The following is a 24434-nucleotide window of genomic DNA, read 5'->3' on the forward strand; positions in this document are numbered from 1 at the left end:
TCTTGTGAAAGAAGCCACATTTGCAGGGTAATTCAATTCTAATGTATATAAAAAGGTACATACAAATTCAAAAACACAACTCTACTCAAACTGTGCTTTAGACTTGTAAATCCATTGTGGTAAACCATTCACACTCTGATGCAAAACTGTTATTTCACACAGAACGACAACCAAACAGCTGATCGAACCTTGCTTCCTGTTGATTTTTAAAGACACCACCAGCCCTACAAGACCTGAAACAAACCATGTAAATGCAGAATGTCAGAGAAGATGAAAAAGCAGCTTTATCAGGTAAAAGCATACAGATGTGCCTCCTGGTTTAGAGCATGTAACGTTAGACACTGACTCACTTAACACTCTACTGACTGAGTAATTAATTTCCAGCAATTTATCAAAAATATCAAGTGGTAGATCAACTCTGATAGACATAGGAACTAAGAATAACCCCTTCTTTCCACTGGAGCCGTCAGCAGCACGTTACTGCAGCAGCACATCATAGCTGCTGATAGGAACCGCTGTGGTCAACAGAACCTTTTCCACTGGAGCCGTCAGCAGCGCGAGTCGGTCACGTCTCAGGAGCAGCATGTCACGGTCCTTACGCGCCGGTTCTATTTTCTACGCGCGACGCCTCTGAAACGGGTCAAGTTCGACATTTTTGGGGACGGAAAGACAGGAAATCGGACGCGGAAACGGAGCGAAGCTCCCGAGATTTTCAGAATAAAGAAACGTACTTCCTTCCGGTTGCTTTACTTTAACAAAAGTTACTAACTGTGCGGCCCCGTGAGAAGTTATCACCTAGCTAGCGGTCTCCTTTGTTTTTCAGGTCCGTATTGGCGATTATAAAACGGACAGAACATAAAACACAAACCTTTTGGAGCCATGTTGTAGTTTTCTCCTGCTTGTTGTTGTGTTTACTGACAAAGTCACTCGTGTGACTTCCTGCTCGGTCGGTGACAGCTGCTCCCTTGCTGCTTCGCGTCTCGTGGGAAGGGCCAGGCAGCAGCTTACGCGAGCAAGACGTGCTGCTGACGGCTCCGGTGGAAAGAAGGGGAATGAAACAAGAAGTGGGGATTTGTGATGGTGAAAGTTTTAATGTTGGATGTAATAAAGGAAATTAAAGAAAAGTGGAAAAAGCAGAATGAAAATAAAAATATTTTTAACTCACAACACATATGTGATAAGAATAATGTTTGAGACGCCTTGTTTTTGTACCACAACTAAAGACCCGTGTCCAGTTTTATCTGAAATTTGTGGCATGCTCCTGTCTGTAGCCACTTACACACTAGTATCGGCTCCACTCCGCCTGGACCGTATTAGGAGTGTTCTCGTATATGTAGCCTTGGATTTTAGGACAACCCACTCTACCTCCTGAGCTACTGCTGCTCCACAACACCATAACCTGTCTCCTAATGAACATATGAGAAATGCTTCTTCTGGTTTTTGAATGCTGCTTTTTATGCCACACAGCCACTGTTGGACTAGATTGAATTGCGATGTACTTTGACATAATAAAACTTTTAATGTTATTAATGTCCGTGGTCGTATTTTGTCGCTGATCAGTGACATCACTCACAGCTGAAATTTGGCAAAATGCTGTCGTCTTAGGAAAGTCTTTAAAAAGGGACGATTTTGTGTGGAGACAACGGCTGAGAGGACCGAGCCACCGTAACCTCCCCGACACCTTCCACCCTCCCTGACATTTCCTGGAGCTCCTGCTCTGGATGTCACGTGACTCTCAGAGAGTAGACGCCATGTTGGCAGGCAACAAAGGTAAACAAAATGAACAGGATCAGCTTGGATTTTACTCCGTTGGAGTTTACTTCACACTTTAAAACCGAAGAATCGTTTTATATAGTCAGAAATTAAATAGACTAAACATCTCCGACCCTTACCGTGCCCCTGGGATACTTTTTAAAAACGCCAGAAGCTGTAGGAGCGGACCTCTTACCGGATTTTAGATGCCCTGACATTTATAATTTATAAAACTAATTAAACAAAAACACAAATAACATAGATTTACATGTAGGTAGTTTAAATAGAGTGCTGTGCTGTTTGAATGTATAAACTGAACGCCAAGAGAAATCACCAGTTTGATTTTTTTTCCGTGAATAAAATAAAAATGTCAGGCAGGAGCATCTCAGGATCTGTCTGAGATCTGTCTCGGTGAGACAGATAATAGCAATCCAAAGTGCTTTTTATGTGTGATCTGACAACTGATCAACCATTGCTTAAAAATTAAATACAGCTTAGCCGGTTAATTGCTGAGATTATAAAACACGTAAACGGCAGCACGCAGAAATCACGAGGCAACATTTTACGTGATGTTTACTTGTTGCTATGAGTAATAAGACAGAAAAAGCCACGTCACAATAAGTTTAGGAAGCCCACTAAAAATAATAATAAAAGCATTTAAAATAAATACCGTACACAGTTGAGGAAACGTTGGTTTAAGTACCTGATATGAAGTGGTCGCTGCACAAGTGAAAACCTTTACTCTCGGGATCCCACAGTTTCATTTCAGCCCGGTCACTAGCGCGTTTTATTACAATGATCCAACGTTTGCGGCGCTCCGGATCTTGGGGAATCCTGTAGATGGCTCATTCCTTATGTCGTCCGTGTCTGTTCTGCATCCTGGGGCACAACAGGAATCTACCATATTTCCTGTCTGATTGAGTTTTCTGACAATAACAAATAGTCCAGCTGCCGGCTTCTAGCTGCCAAGATGGCGCCATTTCGATTTGAACTGTTGCATGCCAGGAGAAGTGACGTCAACTCCCGGAGCTCTATAGTGTAAATGCTGGAACTATGTGTGTGAATTTAAATGGAAATACATTAAACATTTAACCATATTTTTCATTCAACCATACAACCTCTTCATTACACACTATTGATGCACTTCAATTTGAAAGCATCTACTGTACAACTAATCAATAAAAGTATATAAAGGGTGAAAGATGCTTGAGTTGCTGCTGCCTGCACAGCGGTGTGTTTTGTTGTGTGTGTGACTGAGATTCAGTCAACAGCCCAAAGTGACCCTCAGCACTGCATTTCCACCACAACACTGTCTGAATCCAGCTGACCTCAGTGGCTTTTGCTTCTTCTTACCAGTAGCTGAGATTGCAACACATCAGGAACCACATAGCAAACACGCAACAGTGAGGGGGCGCAGTGTCACTCCACTTCCTCAAATGTTGTGTATAAAAAGAGACAGCTCCACAGTGTCCCTCTCTGAGATTTGTAAAGCAAAATCCTGCATCATAATTGTCCGTTATCTTCTTGTTGCACATTTTTCACACAGCTACTCAGGTGCTAGCCAAGCCCACATCCATATCAGCCACTCTAACCAACTGCCAGGAACACCTCAACCATCCTTTATCAGATGAAGAAATTCATGCACAACCCCATCAGCAATTCTGGGGACAGCAGTAGCTCAGGAGGTAGAGCGGGTTGCCTCACAATCGAAGGGTCATGGGTTCAATTCCAGCTCCTGCCAGGGGTATTCTGCTGCCGTGTCCTTGGGCAAGACACTTCACCCAACATGCCTGTGTTGGTGGTGGTCAGAGGGGCCGACGGCGCCAAATGGCAGCCTTGCCTCTGTCAGACCGCTCCAGGGTGGCTTTGGCTACTTAGTAGCTTACCATCACTGGCAGTGTGTGAATGTGAGAGTGCATGAAAGCGTCTTTGAGTGTCCTAAAAAGCGCTATATAAGTCCGATATAATAATAATAATAATAATTATTATTATTATTATTATTATTATTATTCTCCAGTCATGAAAACAAATGCTTTGCATTTTCTTGGACTGATAACAGGGTAGGCATCAAAGGAAAAGTGTGTGACAACATGTGACTTCACAGTTCCATATGTGCTGAAGGGATGTGCCAGACACGAGCATAAAGTTACCGTGGCAACAGAGCTACAGTCCTATTTGGAGGTCATGCAAAGAATACAAAGCCTCTAGGATACCTATAGCGCAGCAAAAGAGGCCATAAGACAACCATAGGTCCATTCACCTGCACATCGACGGTAGAGGCACGTCTGCGGACGTTTTACAAATGCTGTTCAGTGATGTAATGTAGCTCGGTGAAACAATCTAAGACCGGGGTTGCACCACAGTTTTTTATCTTATTCTCTTTGATTTTCTGATTCTGAGAAAGGAGTTTCATTTCGCACACGCAGATGTAAGGTTGTCACGGTAACCGGTGTAGCGTTAAACCCCGGTAAAAAAGTTGACAATAATAATAACCGTCTTGTCTTTAAAAATATATATTATCTCGGTGGATTACCGTGGCTGCGGTGTAGGCGCGGTGACCCTTGCCAGCCACCGTATCATCTGCTGAAGTTGCTGGCGGCACATGCGCACTTTGTTGTTTACAACTAGGGCTGCAACAACGACTCGATAAATTCGATGAAAATCGATTACTAAAAGCGTTGGCAACGAATTGCGTCATCGATTCGTTGTGTCGAACAACTCTTCCAAAAGCGCCCCCCCTTCCCGCCCGCCGTTGCGCGCAGAGCAGAGCAAGTCAGATCAGCGCGAGGGAGAGCCGGCAGATCAGCGCGAGGGAGAGCCGGCAGACTTGCGCTGCTGCGAACCGGTTCCGCGTTGTTGCGCAGCGATCCAGGCAGCTGCTTCCAGCGCACGGTCCATTCTCAAAGTGGCGCAACCAAAAAACTATAATTAGCACACGATCGTTCATGTCCGCACATGTTCTCTATTTTCTGTCTTATTTGTGCCTGAAGCTCGCTACTGCGGAGCTCATCACCTGTGCTGTGGTGATTTCACCTCACGCAGCATCGAAAACGCGCTCTGCGCTTTTCGGTCAGGAGATCCCTTTGATCTGCTCAAAAGTAACTGATGAGGTGAAAAGGTAAGAATCCAGGCAACAGATTTTCTGGAGAATTAAGAGGAGATGCAGGAAGATGAGAGACAGACAGGACAGGAAAATATTTAAATAAAAACAAGAAAACAAAACAAAGTGTTGAAAAGTCAAATGTACGTAGATTTATCTCCACTACACGTTTTTACCAGTATAAAACAATAAGTTATACACATGTTATATTTATACATCTGATACAATTCAGATCACCTTCAAAGCTCAGTCACACACCCAGGGCCGTTTCAAGACATTTTGGGGGCCAAGGCAAAATGCCCCCCCCCCCAATAACTGGGCTCCCCAGAAGCCTCTGTGTAATTCATGCCCTCTCCAGTAGTGTTAGTTATATGGTGTTTATAAAAGCCCCTCAGACATTACTGACATGTTCTAATATTATCAGATGAAAAACTAAATTATCAGACACGCTGTCTCATCTGCTGCTTTTATAAACTTGCAAAAAGTAACAAAACCATCTGAAAGCCACTATTTGTGGATTCTCTGAAAGTTTCCATGGAGTTTGTGACAACTTATTTTTTCATTGATCCTATCGTCTAATCTCACAGCTGAAACAAGCATCCTTAATAATCTGTGCACAGGAAGCTTACCGATGGTGTAGTAAAACAAAAGGTATAATAATTTATTATTAATAAAACCTTGTTGCAGCACTAAAGCAGAAAAATTAGATTTTGCATTAAATATGCAAAATATTTACATATGAATTGTTTTAGAGCCCTTTTATTGGCAGAATCTGATATTAATTTAGTTCTTACAAAAAATGGGTCCCAACATGGTTTGTGTGGCGTTGCCATAGTGTGACGTCATAGGCACAGATCCCCTGTCCTCTTGTTTGGAAATGGAAATATGATCACCCTATTAAACAAACTGTCCACCCGGGCTTTTGCACTCCACAGAGACGCTTCGCTGCCTATGACTTTGAACGTCAGTTGAGAGTCAGTCTCATGCAGACTGACCAATGAAGAGAGGGCCTCAAGTTAAGACCCTCTCCTCATTGGTCAGTCCACACGAGGTGGGTCAAAGGTTACTCTGGGCGGGTTACGTGTTGTCAGGCATTCAAGTATTGAGTATATTTACTGCATATTACAGTAAAATATTCTGTATGTGACCACATTATGGTGATCCTTGGGTCGTGATGATGGAGCCCTTGAATATTGTTGCCCAGGGTACAACAAAGTGTTAATCTGGCCCTGGTTCCGCCGTCACATTCCCGCAGAAACTGGTTGATCACACCGGGGCCAGACTACTAGCATGTGGTTTTACAACCACAATGTCCTCAGAAGCAAAAACGCTTTTAAAAGGGAGGGAGGAGTCCTAACTGTTGCTGCAGGCGTGTTGTGTGAGAGTGCAGTTATATACTGGTTAATATATTTTTGGGTTCAGTTGCTTTCATGTGGCCTAATGTGAGTCTATTTGGGATCATTGGAATGATCAGCAGCATTTCTTGATGTGACTTTATGGCAGTTGCCCAGGGCATCATCGCAAGGAGGATGGCATTCATTTACTTTTGTTTTATTTGGTATTTTTTCAGTCATTTTTGGAAATCGTGATCAATTTTGATTAATTCACAGCCTATGTTTAATTACATTTAAAATAAATGTCAACAGAGGAGATCAAACAAAACAGATGAGAATTGCCCTTAAGCTGTTTAACTTGGACCAAGCATTTTAGGTCACAGATAGATGTAGCTTAGGGTCTCTGTCTATACACCTTATAAGACAATTTAGGTGATGGCATGTTGTTTTTCTGCTATTGAACTCTTTTCTAATAATGTTGTGTTAAATAAAGTGAAGGAAGGAGAGAAATAACGTTTCCCTAGCAGTTTTTAAAAATTTCCCCATGTAATCCGATTAATCGTGTCGAGACCCCATCCGATTAATCGATTATCCAAATAATCGTTTGTTGCAGCCCTATTTACAACCAAAACTTTCTTGAAGCTAAAGCTGAAATAATGGCCAAACGGCAGCGCTCAGGACATTTATTATCCCTCAGAGAAGACTAAGTGGGAAGTACGGGCATCTTTTGGATACATGAAGAATGCCGAGGGACAGTTGATAGAAGACGGCTATCCTGTTTGCAGCACGTGCAGAAAACGTGTCTGTGAAAGGCAGCAACGCTTCAAATCTCATGACACATCTGCGTGACCATCACCCACAACTCTATAGTCAACGCAAGGCAAGCTAACGTTAGCGTTTTAGCTAAAATGCGTGATCCGAGGATTTGGGATGAGGGAGAATGCAACGAGTCGCTATATAAAGCAGCAGCAGCAGCGCCGCTACCTGCATATGAACCGTGTCGCGGACACCCCCATGTTGAAATGACGCTATGCATTACGGGGCTCCCAGGGGCAGATAAGAGTTGGTCTCTCTCCGAGAATAATTATGAATTTAACAATGATTACTGCCCGATGACATTTTCCCACATCTGCAAAGCTCACTGGAAGGACACAAACCGAGGACAATATTTTCCTGATATAGGGTTTATTACTCGAGTAAGGGTAAAAAGTATCTGATTAGAAGGCTACTTGAGTACTGAGTATCATCTGGTCTAATATTTTTAAATGATGACATCAAACAGACAAAAAATAAGTTATGGGCAAATATTGGTATTTTAAAGACTAAAGGGGAAAAATGTAAACAAATAAACAAAAAATTACAAAATAACACATTTTAGGCTAAATTTAGACACAAACTGAGGACAATATTTTCCTGACATACAGGGTTTATTTAGCTGTCTGAAAATGTAACACGTTTAAAAAAAATACAGCGATAATACTGAAAATCGTGGTAATTTTGGTCACAATAACCGTGAGGTTAAATTTTCACACCGTGACAACCCTACGCAGAGATAAACTAACTAATCACATTTGCAGGCCTTGGACAGAGCAATTACAACACGAACCTGAACAGATGGACATGAGGCGTCACTGGGATTGACCTGGTCCAGAAGGTGGAGGTTGCATGTGCAGAGACCAAGAGAGGGTTTCTTACAAGTAGCTGCTGCTCATATTACTAAACTGATCAGAGACTGAAACCTGAACTGTGACTAAAGTTTGCAAAGGCATACCCTTTTAATAACGTTCTCAGACTGCAACAGGACTTAATGTTTCAATTACTGCCTTACGTTCTTGCAAACGCATAAATAATTCTGCAGCATATACAAGATGATGTCATATAAAAAGAAAGCACAGCACGCTAACTATCTGGGTCCAAACAAAGCCTCCAGGCACTCACACGGTTTCTGTTGGTGAGCAACGGATATGCAACGTGACGTTTGGTTTACAGATGGAGAGGACAAGAGCAGGATCAGCCCAAAGATACGTAATGATATTAATATTACAACATTTGTAAATAGGTGTGTAGATGGGAGTCGTGTCACTTAGGATGAGCGCAAAGCTCTGTACGAAATGAAATACAGGATCAACGATATTGGACTGGATAATAAACTCAGCCTGTGGGCTACTTGGGTAAATGTCTCTGATGCATACTACTAAAGCCCAACTTCAATAGATCTATAAAATTGTCCACATCATTTTCCTGCTTTTATACTGAAAAGGGAATTTCTCACAGATTCCTTGTTTAACATCTCCAACATTTGGAACAATTGACTGTAACCTAATCCAAGTCTTAGAATTAAAAGCACAAATAAGATGAAGATGTTTAATACTGTCAAAAACAAGTCCCAATGGTGATTGTTAAATTCAAACAAAAATGCATGGGGTCTTATCTGAACAATACTGTAAAGGCATGCTAGTCATGCAGCTGAACCAGTGACCTCTGGGTCATGTGTGGTGTGTTGAGAACAGCAGCTCCCCACAGTCTGACAAAATATCAATATGGAAAATTCCTCCAAGTCTTTAAAAAGGAGCTAAGAGGAAAGAGCAACAACTTCACAGAAGAGGAGAGCAGGCTGTGTTTACATGAAGAAATGGAATTCCCAGAATTCCATCTGCAGCTGATTCACATACGGATACCTTGAATTCATTTCTGCACTATGACGGACTAGATAAGGCTGTTAATAAGTAGTCCTTTAGGAATCCAGCAGTTCTGTGAGTTACTGTGTTTTTGTCTAAATGGTTTGCAATAAAAAAAAGAATTGGGTCAAAACCAATACCTGAATTATCAGCTCTGTGACCATAAAACAGATCAAATCTAGTTTGGTTAGGAGTGGTCCACGATTTACAGCTGCACATACCGCCATTAACTGGCACACCACAATCCAACATCCAAGATACACTCGAAGATATGTCAGGAACCAGAAAATGTTAATTTGTCTCCGCTTAGGCTGGAAAATGTGATTGTGGAAGTCTGTCATTACTAACCGTAATTATCAGGAAAACATGTTGGGTTGTTTTACTTGCTGATTATTTATTTGCTGATTATTAATGGTGCGTTCACAGACCAAAAAGGGAAGAAAAAAATCAGATGTATGAGTTCCAGGCTGACAGTTAAGAGGATCACACTGGTTTGACCTGATCTCTAACCAGGATTTGGTGCATCTGACCTGATCAGAGCAGCAGCACCTCTCACTGAAATAAGTTCATGAAGCTGGATCTTTTTTAAACGTCTAACTGAAACACTCCAATTATATGAAACCTGTCAACAAGAAACAAATAAACAATCATTCTCATGCAAATGTACAAGAAGCTCAAGTTTCTTGAATCCTTTCAGGCCACAGCAGCTTCCCACCCTCTCTGTAGGACTCACATCACCTCCACATTTTAGTTTTCTGGCTGAAACAGAGTAAATCAGAATACAGAGTATTGTTTGTGGGGGAGCCCACGCCACACCCAAATCACCCCCCGGAGGTTAACCGTGCAGGGGGTTTGTCGCCAGTGAGCTATCCGGAGGAGAGGCAGAGACGGCCCGCTGGCGCTACAGCAAGCTGTCCTCCTGAGCTAACAGGACAAAGAGCTCGACATTAACACACGCTAAACGTGTGCCGACTAAAGTCTTTAAAGTAAAACCAACACAGCCTACGCGCGGAATCTCCTCCGGTTGCTTCACGGTCTCCATTAGCATGTAACAAATGTTGCTACTAGCCTCCCGCCTCACTAGCCAGAAAGGGGGCGCATGATTTACGGATGGCATCACTACAAACCCTTCTCTCCCGTCTCTGTGTGGTGGAGCGGTCGTGTCTCTTCACGTGGGTTGAGAAGAATTATAAAAAGAAAATGTCTACAACACATTACCACAGCCAGCTACACAAAGTCTACACAGCAACACGCTGGACCCATCTCAGTATTCAGCTCTGTTCTTACACCTCCACGTCCCCGTGATTTATTTAGATAAGGTGCTTCCTGTGCATAAAAACAAACACACCCGTACGGTTCGCGGTTGCGTTAGCTCGCTAACTCGACGGCTGAGGGATTATCGAATAATGTGGCTCACGATGACACAGTCTCTATTACTGCGTTCCGTAACTTACCAAAGTGTGCCGTTTTCCTTCCTTCGTCTGATATTCCAGAGAGGACATCAGAGGACAGCAGTCGGATCGTCGTTTTTAACGCTCCGCACACAACAGAGCGCCTCGCAACAGCTGTGTTCTGTTTTGAATGAGGGCTGAGGAGACGCTAACGGGCGGAGCTTCACGCGTGCGAAGTGGGCCAGTCTGCCCATCACAGTCCTCGAGAGGGTCGCCTGGCTTCTTAGTCCGTCTGTCGGTGTTATTTCTGCCGGTTTAACACAGAGGGTTGGTGCCTACCGCAGAGCAGTGGTCATCAGCTAACATCCATGTCTGCTGAACCGAAAATCCAGTCGCATTGTAAAAGGGCGCAAAGCAGATTTGTTTGTTTTTGGCTCCCTCTTGTGGCCAATTGTGAAACTACTTCCCATTTCAGCTGTTCTCCCAACTGTTTTTGGAATTAGGAGAAATTAGTCAGAGGTATGTTTTAATTGCATTTTATCAGATAATCGTTATATATAAGAAATGAGAGTATAATTACAGACTTCAACTTTTCTTATTTTTTAGTTTTACAAAACAACAAATAAAAAAGGAAAACAGATTTTATAAGCAAATACATACATGAGCAGCATTGAATCCCAAAATTAATTTCCCTTTCTTCTCATTGTAATGTATTTTCTCCCCTACTCTTCACCCTCTACACACCAACAGCTGAACTTCAAGCCACCTCAAGCTGGCCAAGTTCACTGAGGACACCACCCTCATTGGCCTCATCTGAGACGGGTATGAGTCTGCATACTGAGGGGAGGGCGAACATCTTGCGTCCTGGTTCAGCCTGGTTGCAATCGAGGAAACAATGAATGCGACCAAATACAGGAATATCTTGGACAAGAACCTTCTCCAGAGTGCTCAGGACCTCTTTACCTTCTAACGTGACAATGACCCTAAGCACACAGTGGCTTCATGGCAACTCTGACTGTTCTTGAATGGCCCAGCCAGAACCCTGACTTAAACCCAATGAAGCATTTCTGGATTGACCTAAAGATGGCTGTCCACCAATGTTCACCATCCAGCCTGACAGAACTGGAGAGGATCTGCAAAGAAGAACGGCAGGAGTAAAAAACTTGTTGCATCTTTACCAAGAAGACTCTTGGCTGTATGAGCTCAAAAGGGTGCTTCTACTAAATACTGAGCAAAGGGTCTGAATACCTAGGACTATGTAATATATCAGTTTTTCTTTTTTTTTAATCAGCATACATTTCTAAATTTCTGTTTTTCTGTCAATATGGTGCTGCGCGTACTTTAATGAGGAAACAGTTTCATTGTTTTCAGCAGAAGGCTGCAATATAGCAAAGAGTGAAAAAATTGACAGGGGTCTGAATACTTTCCGTACCCATTATATGTCAAACAAATGCATCTGGTTGAGAGCGCAGCTGCTATTTAAAAAGCAGCAAGTGGGTAAAAGAAGCTGCTGGAGCCTCTGGAGTGTACCTCCCCTCCCCACCACTGCTCACAAGCAGAAATGGCTGCAAAGCTACATGAAGACCAATTTTCAAAATGTACTGTTCACCACGCTGCCCGCGATAGTCCTGATGGATGTTTGGTGAATGTCCCTCATGTCCCAACAAGGCTGAGATTTCAGCAAGGAGGATGCAAAGTCCCGGTCTGGGTCAGAATAGCAAGGAGAGACCTTGTTGGCCCCCTAAAGGTATAAAAATGACCTCTGAAAAGTATGTGGAGTTTGAGACTAACTACATTCTTCCATGATCAAAAAGAAAAATTCTACCTTCCTCAACAAAATTCTCGTCATGCAGGACAACACAGCATCTCTTGGTGCAACTCATTCCTCATTACTGGCTCCCATGGGCATCCTCCCCTCATCACAACCTCCAAAGCATCCTCAACTCTCTCCGGGTGGGAGGCGGTTCCCATCCCAGTAGGAGTTCTGGGAGGTCATTCTAACATCCTGCAAAGAAACTCGGGCTGAAAATATCCCAAAACTCACAATGGACGTAAGATTTATGAAGGAGCCATCACACAAGGAGTCCTTCGCTAGAATGGATTTGGACCTGTTGGGATGATTTTCATTCAAATATCTTTTGATTACAAAAAAAATTCACAGTTTTTAAGGTTTGAAAGCATCACAAGAAAATCGGGTTCCCTGAAAGCAAATTCTAAATAAAATAAACGATGGGAAATAAAAGTGATGTCTAACATGTTTTTCTCTCATTTGTTGGGATTTTTAGATCATTTAAGGATTTTCAGCAGCTTTTTAAAGATAAAACGTTCTATGTTTATTCTTTGATCTTCAACACCTGCTCAGTCCCACATTATAAGCTTGTGTCTTCTTAAAAGCCACTGCAAATAGACACACAACAGCACATCACTTGTTTTACATACATATATTTACTCTTTTATCCACATCCAGACACCACTCTCACCATCTACAACCTGTATTTGGGTAATGTGTGAGGCATGACTGATTCATTTAACCCTCCCAGTCTTTATGGGTGACCCCGTGAGGAGAGTTGACCATTGAGCAGGGTTGATGGTTTATATCTTGAGGTCCACGTGGCAGGGGTGAGGTGGTGCTCACTCCTCACCCCTGCCACGTGGACCCAAGAGATAAAACATCAGTCCTGCTCAATGGTCAACTCTCCTCGCGGGGTCACACCCATTAGGACAGTGGGAGGGTTATGGATCGCTTTGCCCTTCACAATATATTTTTGCTCTGACACAGCTCTCTAGCTAAAATAAAACAATGACTACTTTATGAGGTACGTTGCAATCACTCCCCAAATTTAATCTGCCTCTCTTTTTCAAAACCGTGGAGCTCCCTTGCTCGATTCTTCAGCTCCTCCGCCTTCTTCTCGTCCTTCTCTGTACCGTCCCCGAGCTTGTACATCCGACTGGCATTGGCACAGCCCCACACGTGTCCCAGTTCACAAGCCCGGTTGGCGTACTTCAAGGCTTGAGTCATGTCTGGGGCCAGCCCTTTCGAGTTGCCCTCGATGAACATGGCACTGAGGTTGAAGCAGGACGGAGCAAAGCCGCCAGTGCAGGCCTTCTCGTAGTACTGCCGAGCAGCGGTAGGGTCAGGCCCTCCCTCCATGGTCCGTCCATCGTGCAGCAACAGACCGACGTTATGGCAGGCGTCTCCAGACTTCTTTCCCGGTGCATTGCAGGAGCGTAGAAAGTAGGAGTAGGCTGTTTTCAGACACTTAGTCATCCCACCTGTTGGAGAGGTTTAAAGAAATGTGACTCAGTATATGTGTGTGTGTATTTATACGAACTTTACTAACAGGCACAACGTCTGGCTTCAAATTAAAAAGAACAGGTGACCCCATTAGACACAGAAAAGGGAGATGATATACAGATAGCCCATTTCACCTGCCTTTTCTTTGATTGTCTGATTATATGTTAAAGATGTTTTATTTTATGTAATAAATAAGTACCATGTGATGTAAAAGTAACTTGTAAAGCACGGCTGGAACCATTCATACATTAAGAATCTTTTTTTATTCTCTTGTGTAAAAAGTACAATAATTAACTAGAAAAGAAGCTGAAATACTCCTGATGGTGTGGGAGTCCTGCTACCTTTGCCCGTGACGTGGTACGCTCCCAGTTTGTAGCAGCTCTCTGCGTGTCCATGTGTCTCACAGTTGTGTTTGAGAACTTGTGCAGTGGACTCGTAGTTTTTCTTCACTCCTTCCAAATAGTCTGCCAATCTTTGACACCCTAAAAACACACCAGAGAGATTTAATCTCACATCAAACCACGTGGGTTTGTACTTCCAGCACCACTGATCTGCAAAAACAGCGTTAGTTTACCTTCGGGGTCCTTCTCCTTGTAGCACTGGAAGCTGTACTCCACTCCTAAGTTGTCCAAAAACTGCTTCACTTCATTCTCATCCTCGAAGTTTATTAGTCCAGCCATTATTTGAGCGTTAGCACGTCCGCACAGCACTCACGCGTGTCGGAGATCTGCTCCCAACATCCACTGCTGTTTGACCTTGATGAATAACGCAATGTGTTGATGCTACGGACGTTTCTCCTCCGCATCAATGTTTTTAGCCGCAAGACTGATGTGAAAGCGTGTTATGACCAAACAAATGGCGTTCAACAACTCAAAACAGAAGAGTATTAACTCACTTCTGTGCTGCTAATAGCTTTGCTTTCATAATTCGCCTTCCCTCCCAGGCTTCCGTAGTCCAGTCTCCCTATAATGTACTTCCGGTGTTGTGACCTTTTGTTTACTGTACTCTTCGGTTCCGTTAGACTTCGCTTTCTGCTGAAACGTCGTTTCTAAGCTGGCTCCTCTGTTATTAGTCTGGGTTGCTACGGCGTCCGGGCGACATGAACTCCGCCACAACCGTCCACGTTGGACATTTTAGCGTCTGGAGCGATTTTGCAGCTCAGGAACAGCAAGCGAGCTAGCTCCGTTTACGCAAGTGGTCTTCTGTCTGCGTTCGGCTCAATCTCAGCAGACAGGTGAAAAATAAACCCACAAAGGCTCGGAAACGGGGCGGACAGAGCTAAACATACGCTAAAGACACCAGTCTTCTGCATAAGCTAAAACTAGTTTTGTTTACGAAAACATGGCCATGGCCTGTAGTTTCCTAAATACGGTAAGTTTGGATTGTGTTTTCATGCAAACGCATCGTTAAACCTACAGCATGAGTCATTTGAAACCCCCTGCCTTTTCGTCTCCAGGATGATGCCTCTCCATCGGCTCTCACAGACCTGTGCCTCACCTTTGTGAGCCAGAACCTGGAGTCTTTCTGCGTGAAGCTGCCTGATGGGTCCTGGTGCTTCAGGGAGGCTGTGCTCTTCCCACAGGAGCTGGCAGACCAGCTGCTGGCCAAGATGGCCTGTGAAGGTAAAACCAGGCAGCTGGTAGCCCACCTACAGCCTTCAGCATCAAATAGCTCAGAAACAAAAATTAAAGTCTGTTTCGTTTCACCATTTTAAAACATATTTTCTACATTTATTCACATTTTATTAAAACCAAACTCCAACTCTATTTATCAAATAACCAGATTTTTCCCCCCTAGTATTCCTGTTAAGTAAAAAATGTTATAGTGGTTATATACTTGAATTGTTTTTATTGCAACAGCTCCCTTCAGTTAATTTAAACTCATTGTAATTTATTTGGAAAAAAAAGATCCTTCTCAATCAAAATTTATTTAAAAAGTTCTGGTAAAACCAACAAAGTACATACAAATAAACTAGAATAAAATCACAGCCTTCAGGCCCTGGTGTAATGTTAAAGGGCAGAATTGTGAAGTTAGTCATTCACTAATAGTGTGTTAACACACTCATCATGCTCACTCGCCCTACCCACAGAGACCAAGTAAATAATTTAAATAAAATGCTCAAATAAACAAATTAAAAGCCAAATTTAAAAAGTTGGAATGGAGCCACTTTTAAAAACAACAAAATGTCACCCTGTTGTGTCGTGGAGATCTGGTGTCTAGCTCCGTCAGGCAAGAGGTGGAGGATATTGTGGGCAGGTCCAACACGGAGACAACCAACCAGTCAGACACTCACTCACACCAAGGGACAATTTAGAGTCACCAGTTAATCAAACATGCAAGTTTGTGGCCTTTGGAAGAAAACCCATGCATGCACAATGAGATCAGGGTGACTCCGTTCACAAAGGCTGCAGCCATGATCAAACATCAACATTTGTTATAGTTAAAAATGTTTCAATAAGGTTTCTGGCCATTTTCATATTTTTACCCCGTTAGATAAGGGACTATTTAGCGTTACTAATTAAAAACCTCCCCACCTCTTGTATGTGGCTATTATGAGACTCTTTACACCGTAAAGCATAAAATAAACTTTCTTTTTATTATATGTTTTTGTACACACCACATTAATTTAGTAACTGAACAGAGAAAGTGTCGTGCTGTTATAAATATTTTCTGATCCATTATTGATTCTGGACGGTTTTTTGTTTGCGACTCCAGGTCTTCTGAATGACAGCACAGTGGGTGTGTTCAGGAATTGTGAATACTTGCGGCTGAGACGAGCCCGCATCGGTACAGCTCGGATCTCTGCAGAGGCCTTCCAGAAAGCTCTGTGTCCGCACAGACTGCTGGAGCTAGATGCTGCCAGAGTCAATGCAGACCTCACCATTCCTGATATTCTACAGGGACTGGCCACCAATAAATATTGTCAGGTAAATGAAGAGCACGTCACACTGTGTGTATCGAGCTACCCTCTCCTCTCCTTTCTCAGTGTGCTGATGATTAAAACGTTTTGCAGGAATCTCTCCAGCGGCTCGTCCTAACCGGTCTCACCATGTCCTCTCTGGAAGAACCCATCTGGTATCAGTTCAACACCCTCCGCGGCCTCCGGTCGCTCTCTCTAGCTAACGTAGACTTTTACGATTCTGGGCTGGTGGATGTGTGTTCTCTGCCTCGACTTGAGAGCCTCGATCTCTCCAACACTTCTGTTACAAACCTGACCCCACTTCTGGGCCTGAAGGAGAGGCTCCGCTCACTAACACTCCACCAGCTGAAGAGGCTGGAGATGAGCACAGCTCAGCTGCTGGGGGTCATAGGGCAGCTGAATGTGTTGCAGGTGAATGGAGAAGAGCAGACAGGTTTGGTGTTGTGTTTACTTCACTCTCTTATTGTGTGTGCGTGTGTGTGTAACCTGCAGCACCTGGACATCAGTGATGATAAGCAGTTTACCTCGGACGTGGCCCGTCAGCTGCTCGGGCAGCCGGGGATCCTGCCCGCTCTTGTTTCCCTGGATGTGTCTGGGAGGAAGCAGGTGTGTGAATGGGTCCTCGTCTCCCTCTAGAAACACTTTAAATGCATTAACTCAGAGTTGAGTTTCATGTCGTGTTTGTTTATGTTGCAGGTAACAGATGCAGCTGTTAAAACATTTGTTGAGGAGCGACCAGGGATGACCTTTATGGGGCTTTTAGCCACAGATGCTGGTTTTTCTGACTTCCTGTCAGGAGAGGGAACTCTAAAGGTTAGGTTGGCTACGCACACCAATCAACTGCTGAATAAAGTGTGGGAAACTTTGAATTTGAGCCTTTTCCTGTGTGCAAACAGGTGACAGGAGAAGCTAACGAGACTCAGATCTGTGAAGCATTGCGGCGGTACAGTGAGAGGGAGGGTTTTGTTAGAGAAGCTCTGTTCCATCTGTTCAGTCTGACACACGTGATGGAGAAACCCCGACCTGACATCCTAAAGGTGAGCAGCTTTTCATTCCTAATCTCATATTTGTCAAGTCTAATGTTAGGAAGCAAGTGAAACTTTCTTTTATATTAGCATTACCCTCCCTGTCTTGTGTGTTTTCTTTATTTGTTTTATTTACTTTAGTTGGTAGTTTTAGGTATGAAAAACCATCCAGCCACTCTAAATGTCCAGCTGGCAGCCAGCGCGTGTGTCTTCAACCTGACAAAGCAGGACCTAGCGGCGGGAATGCCGGTCCGACTCTTAAGCACCGTCACTCAGCTCCTCTTGGAGGCCATGAGGACTTTCCCCAACCATCAACAGGTAGCGTCATGTTCGCTGTACTGCAGCTGGTTCTGTTTCTTTATTTTTGGTGGTAAAAACCTCGCTGAGCTGCAACTTTTTTAATATTTTCTTTCCTGTAGCTGCAGAAGAATTGCTTATTGTCTCTGTGCAGCGATCGCATCCTGCAGGAGGTTCCCTTCAACAGGTAGGAAACATGTTTTGTGTAAAGTTACTCATTCTTTAATTCAAATGTTCACTTTTTTATGTCAGAAGTACACATTTAAAGCTGGTCCTGTGCCTCCTTATGAAGTTGATTCATTGTGATTTAGCTTCCTGTGTCAACAACTGTTTCCTGTTTTTAAGGTTTGAAGCTGCTAAACTCGTCATGCAGTGGCTCTGCAACCACGAAGACCAAAACATGCAGAGGATGGCCGTGGCCATCATCTCCATACTGGCTGCTAAGGTAGACGCTTGTGTTTCGGTAAAGACTCGATGTCCTCGTGTTCTATATTTGTGTTTTTCTTTGCAGTTATCTACAGAACAGACGGCCCAGCTGGGAGCGGAGCTGTTCATAGTGAAGGTGCCTGTTTAATCTTTCACACAGAGGCCCTCTCCTCTTTTTTCACACTGATTTGCTGAAAAGCTACAATCTTCTTTGTTCTCCTCGACCTAAAGCAACTGCTCCACATCGTGCGTCAGAAGGCAAGTCAGAGCGTGGTGGACGCAACCCTCAAATTTACACTGAGCGCTCTGTGGAACCTTACAGACGAATCGCCCACAACCTGTCGCCATTTTATTGAGAACCAAGGGCTGGATCTGTTCATTAAAGTTCTGGAGGTACTCAGAAATGTCGACAGTAAGCGCATTTCACTCTGGCGGCACAGAACGGATGTCATCGCTCTCGTGCTCTTTCTGTTTTTTTACTCTGCAGTCTTTCCCAAATGAATCTTCCATCCAGCAGAAAGTTCTCGGGCTTCTGGTGAGTTTGCTCTTCTCTTGTAGAAATTGGTCTTTTAACAAAAGTCAGAAACATTCACCTTCTTGCTGTGTAGAACAACATAGCAGAGGTACGGGAGCTGCACGAGGAGCTGATGGTGCAGGGCTTTCTGGACCACATCAAATCCTTGCTGCACAGCCCCGAGGTGGAGGTCAGCTACTTCGCCGCGGGCATCCTCGCCCATCTCACGTCACGAGGAGAGGAGGCCTGGACACTCAGCCCCAGGCTTCGGTCCTCGCTGCTCGACCAGCTGGTACAACTCAAACAAAGCTGGTCTTAATTGATGCTTATAGGTTGTTTGAGAAGTTTCATTGATCATAAATTGCCTGTGTTCATCTCCAGCATGCGGTCATAATGAAGTGGCCCCCTCCAGAGTGTGAAATGGTGGCCTACAGGTGAGACGCACCTAAAGCCGGGAGTACACCGTGCCTTCTCGGCCCGTTGTGAGACGGTTTTCTACTCGTGTAGCATCCTTTGAGGTCGGGGCGAGTTTTGCATTTTATAGTATGCAGGGGCAATGAGAAGTGAGATTTAACTCACCACCAGATTCTGATCGGCAGTCATGCCGTTACACGATTATCAAACATGTTTGATGTTTTGCTTGTCCCTCATGAGAGGGTAGCAGCACCACGACTCAAATGTACCAGGACCGCTAACACGGCACATGGGCCAACACGGTGCCTCCGTGTCCACGCACATCGCCTCTTTTTTATTTTTACACTTTTCTCTGCTCCCGGTGGCAAGAATCGTCAGCAAAGCCTGTTTGCCGTGTTTGTGTTGCATAAAAACAAGTCCCCAAACCTCAGTTAGCTTCCTACACGCCTTCCTTCTTCTACCACCAATTCCCATTAACCCCTTCGTGTCCTCTTAAAAGGACAGCAAGCCTCAAGGACAACAGACATCCACAACAGTTTCCCGTCTTCCGGATTCAGAGGTCTGACATGTTGTGCCCACACACGCAGTGTGAGCGGACAGGTCACAGCCGAGCATTAGGGTGAGAGCACGACTCGTGAGCTTTGCCCTGCGACAAGGTCGTACAGTTTGAGATGGAGCTGAATACAACTGGAAAAGTTGTACAGTGTACACCTGGCTTCTCATGTTATTGTTGTTTTACTTTATATTATATCATAAAACTGAGGCTGAGTTGATTTTCATCCCTTTTGGCACCTCCTTAAAGATAATTAGAATTTTCTTGGTGATTTGATTGATTGTTTGCTTTGTAAACAAGATGACAGTCATGGGAGAATTTGCCCTAATTTCATCCATCCGTCTGTCTGTCTATTAATCTCATCTAATCTAATCTATCTTCATCCGCTTATCCTGAGTCGGGTCGCGGGGCAGTAGCCTAAGTCAAGAGGCCCAGACTTCCCTCTCCCCAGCCACTTGGGCCAGCTCCTCCGGGGGAATCCCAAGGCGTTCCCTGGCCAGGTGAGAGACATAGTCCCTCCACCGTGTCCTGGGTCTACCTTTAGGTCTCCTCCCGGTTGGACGTGCCTGGAAAACCACTAGGGAGGCGTCCAGGAGGCATCCTGACCAGATGCCCATGCCACTTCAACTGGCTCCTCTCGATGTGGAGGATCAGCAGGTCTACTCCGAGCCCCTCCCGAATGACCGAGCTTCTCACCCTATCTTAAGGGAGAGCCCAGCCACTCTTCGGGGAAAACTCATTTTGGCCGCTTGTATCCGCAATCTCGTTCTTTCGGTCACTACCCAAAGCTCATGACCATAGGTGAGGGTAGGAACGTAGATCGACCGGTAAATCGAGAGCTTCGCCTTCTGACTCGGCTCTCTTCACCACGACAGACCGGTACAACGCAGATGCAGCACCAATCCGCCTGTCAATCTCACGCTCCAGTTTTCCCTCACTCGTGATCAAGACCCCGAGATACTTAAACTCCTCTACTTGGGGCTGGACCTCATCCCTGACCCGGAGAAGGCATTCTACCCTTTTCTGAATCAAGACCATGGTCTCAGATTTAGAGGAGCTGATTCTCATCCCAGCTACTTCACACTCGACTGTGAACCGCTCCAGTGAAAGTTGAAGATCACGTTCTGATGAAGCCAACAGGATCTCCCTAAGGGTATAGAGCTGGTCCAGTGTTCCACAGCCAGGACGAAAACCACATTGCTCCTCCTGAATCTGAGGTTCAACAATCCGACGGACCCTCCTCTCCAGAACCCCTGAATAGATCTTACCAGGAAGGCTCAGGAGTGGGATCCCCCTGTAGGTGGAACACACCCTGCGGTCCCCCTTTTTAAATAAGGGGACCACCACCCCGGTCTGCCAGTCCAGTGGGACTGCTCCCGATGTCCACGTGGTATTGCAGAGCCGCATCAGCCAACACAGCCCCACAACATCCAGAGCCTTAAGGAACTCTGGGCGGATCTCATCCTCCCCTGGAGCCTTGCCACAGAGGAGCTTTTTAACCACCTCAGTGACCTCCGCACCAGAGATTTGAGAGCTTAACCTAAAGTCCCCAGACTCTGCTTCCTCACTGGAAGACGTGTGGGATTGAGGAGGTCTTCAAAGTATTCTGTCCACCGATCCACAACATCCTGAGTAGAGGTCAGCAGCACACCGTCCCCACTATAGATAGTGTTGGTAGCGCACCGCTTTCCCCCCCAAGGCGCCGGATGGTGGACCAGAATCTCCTCATAGCCGTACGGAAGTCTTGCTCCATGGTCTCACCGAACTCCTCCCATATCCGGTTTTTGCCTTGGCGACCACCCGAGCCGCGTTCCGCTTGGACTGCCGGTACCCGTCATCTGCCTCTGGAGTCCCACAGGCCAAAAAGACCTGATAGAACTCTTTCTTCAGCTTGACAGCATCCCTAACCGCCGGTGTCCACCAGCGGGTTCGGGGGTTGCCACCACGACAGGCACCGACGATCCTGCGACCAGAGCTCCGGTCGGCCGCCTCAACAATGGAGACATGGAACAGGGTCCATTCAGACTCAATGTCCCCCGCCTCCCCCAGAACATTTTGGAAGTTCTGTCAGAGGTGGGAATTGAAGAACCAGACACCTAAAAGAGTATAAATACCTTAAACTTGTACAAAAATGTGTTGTTGGTACACCTTCACTGGAAGATGGAAGTCTTAGAATATCATTTTAAACTGATTAATTAGGCCAATATCTTACAAGACTGTCAAACATTGGAGGCGCAAATTTGACAGAAAATCTACACATTTTCAGCTCGAACCCCACTGCAATGACACGCATGATGTTTTACACATGGCTGAGTGCATGGTGGCGCAGTGGTTAGCACTGTTGCCTCGCAGCACGAAGGTTGCAGGTTCGAAACTCTGCTGCGGCCTTTCTGCATGAAGTTGCGTGTTCTCCCCCATGCATGTGTGGGTTTCCTCCGGGTACTCCGGTTTCCCCCACAGATCACAACATGCCCTATAGGTTATAAATTGTAAGTCGCTTTGGATAAAAGCATCTGCCAAATAAATAAACATAAACATGAAAAGAATGAAAACTGTTTTGGAAATGTTCCAGTTGCAGTTTAGTCACCAAGTCTCACACTTCTCATCGATGCCAACCTAAAAGTGGTTTGAGGTAGTTTTCAGCTGCCCGTGTCAGTAAGAGAGAAGCTTTTGAACGTCTTTCAAGTTCGAGCAACATGGGATTGAGGCTTAGCAGCAACTCACATAATGAACATTTTCAGACCCTGTGGAAACTTCTCGTCAATGTTGTTTGCAATTTATCTCCAGCAGTTGCACTTCATCGAGACACAGGATTAACTAGGTGTGTGTGTGTGTGTGTGTGTGTGTGAATTTTACAGATGTGAATAATTTTCCTTTTTCTCATTAATACCTAATAAGTCCTAAACTGTGAAAAATTAGGAAACGTGTTAATGCCAACCATCTAATATGAACAACGATGTTCTGCTATGGAAAAGGGTCAAACCTTGATTTAGGGTGATTCTGATTGATGTATTTTTAGGTGAGTAAAGGTAAGTAAAATTTATTTACATAGTACCTGTCACGGAAAAGGATCAGAGAAAATCACATCACAATTAAAACATGATTAAAAGACAAAAATAAAAAATAAAAAGATAATTTAATACAAATTAAGATCACAAGCCAAATGATAAAACACAAAAGTTTAAGCAAAACCTTGTAGCTTTGTGTCAAAGTGGCAAGGTAACAGAAATGAATCCATTTCCTCATTCTATTCATTTTTTAGGTCTTTTAACCCTTTCTTTCCACTCCTGGAGTGTTTTCACACACCGGGTGTCCAATTATGGGCAGCCTGGGCCATGCAACATGTGTGCAGCAAAAATGGTAAGACACACACACACACACACACCTTTAAAACTAAACTAAACTTCCCCTGAGTCTTCCGCTTTACAGATGCTAATTGACCCAAACTGCGCTGCAGCTTCTCGTTACTGCAGCATGTTGTTGGAGGAGGGCGGCCTGCAGCAGCTTGAGCACGTTAATGCACACCCACAGACCCACAGAGACGTCAGGCTTCTGGCTGAAAGCATTCTGGAGAGCCTGCAGCGCCACAGAGCCCGCACCGGCCAGCCGGCGTGCACAAGCAGACACCCCCCCTCTCAGTAACACGTCCAAGGTAAAGGAAAGCGCATGTTGAGCCGGTGCACTCTCAGTGGTCTGATGTCCTCCATTCTTTTATGCCTCTTTTAGGTGACTATGCTCCCGACTAAGAAGAAGAGGACTTGATCCCACAACAGAGTGGAGAGTTGCACGTGCGTGTGCAGCTGTGATGCACATCCTGCACACAAGTGTGCATGAATTCCTAAAATCTCAAGAGGGTAAAAGACAGAGACATTGCAATACTTTGCACATGCTGAACCTATTTATTTCTTTTTGTCAAAGCAACAAAACATTTCTGTGTGCAAATCCTGTGATGAAACATTTATAAGCTGTCGGTCCGTTCCGCTCAGCTTGGAGTTTGTGTTTGTGCTCGCGTTTGTTAGGATGACTTTAGCAGCATGATGGTTTTATTTTTTTACCAAAAAGATGAAAATGCTCTGAGATCTGAGCAGAGGGTCAACTCCCCGCTGCACTAGAGGTACTCCCAAATGTATTGTCTGAATTGTTTGGTTACTTTTCAAATCTATGCATGACTCTGCTGTGAGCTCAAGCATGCTGGTCTGAATCTTTGTACTGTTGGTTTAGAAGGTGCCTGCTGGCTTGTTTATGGGTCAACGGTGCCACTTCTTAAAATGTTCCTTAATTAGACAAAATCTTTAACATCATTGAAAAAAAAGGGTCACCAGAGGTGTTAAATATTACAAATAAAATGATACAACTACAGTCGAGTTTAACAAACCCCAGAGCACAGTTTATTTACGTTTATGTGAATTTCTCTGATCAGATTTATCTACGGATAAACCAGCTAAGCAGAGAATGGGAAATCTGAATGTACATAATTTAGTTTGGGTTAAATCTTCTGCATACATGTTTGTTTGCTTTCCATATTTTGGTGTGAGCAGCGTGTGTGTGTGTGTGTGTGTGCATGTTCGTCTGCACAAGTAGCTGCATTTTTAAAGCCTATGTGCAGTTTGTAAATAATGAGGGTAAACGTTACTATAATTCAGTTTGGTCCAATTGGTTGCATGGAAAATGATTCCACCATTTGCATTTTTTACTTAAGTACAAGTTCAGACCAACAGACATATTGACCAGGTTA

At 44.4% G+C, this 24434-nt stretch overlaps 3 protein-coding genes across 5 annotated transcripts in view; 1 reads left to right on the forward strand and 2 right to left on the reverse strand.

Annotated features, from left to right (window-relative positions):
• Positions 1-10543, reverse strand: part of ralgps2 (Ral GEF with PH domain and SH3 binding motif 2) — a 98376-nt gene extending 87833 nt beyond the window's left edge. For all 3 annotated transcript variants that reach the window (XM_015971669.3, XM_015971670.3, XM_015971668.3), the window contains exon 1: positions 10319-10543. The gene's annotated coding sequence lies outside the window, so the exon portion shown is untranslated. The remainder of the gene's footprint in view (positions 1-10318) is intronic.
• Positions 10544-13072: 2529 nt separating this feature from the next.
• coa7 (cytochrome c oxidase assembly factor 7) lies at positions 13073-14462 on the reverse strand. The gene is made up of 3 exons (XM_015971666.3): positions 14125-14462; positions 13892-14032; positions 13073-13528 (listed from the first exon to the last, which is right to left on the reverse strand). The coding sequence occupies exons 1-3, from the start codon at positions 14228-14230 to the stop codon at positions 13083-13085; spliced, it is 693 nt and encodes a 230-aa protein (XP_015827152.1). The 5' UTR covers positions 14231-14462; the 3' UTR covers positions 13073-13082.
• Positions 14463-14669: 207 nt separating this feature from the next.
• Positions 14670-23642, forward strand: zyg11 (zyg-11 family member, cell cycle regulator). The gene is made up of 18 exons (XM_015971664.3): positions 14670-14921; positions 15007-15172; positions 16266-16477; positions 16564-16881; positions 16963-17076; positions 17167-17283; positions 17367-17507; positions 17637-17813; positions 17915-17979; positions 18138-18237; positions 18304-18354; positions 18450-18611; positions 18706-18753; positions 18827-19024; positions 19114-19166; positions 22962-23059; positions 23157-23351; positions 23426-23642. Exons 1-17 carry the CDS (start codon positions 14892-14894, stop codon positions 23339-23341), a joined length of 2235 nt encoding a protein of 744 aa, XP_015827150.1. The 5' UTR covers positions 14670-14891; the 3' UTR covers positions 23342-23351; positions 23426-23642.
• The last annotated feature ends 792 nt before the right edge of the window (positions 23643-24434 follow it).

Source organism: Nothobranchius furzeri, chromosome 8 (assembly GCF_043380555.1).
Source record: "Nothobranchius furzeri strain GRZ-AD chromosome 8, NfurGRZ-RIMD1, whole genome shotgun sequence".
Classification (NCBI taxonomy): Eukaryota; Metazoa; Chordata; class Actinopteri; order Cyprinodontiformes; family Nothobranchiidae; genus Nothobranchius; species Nothobranchius furzeri.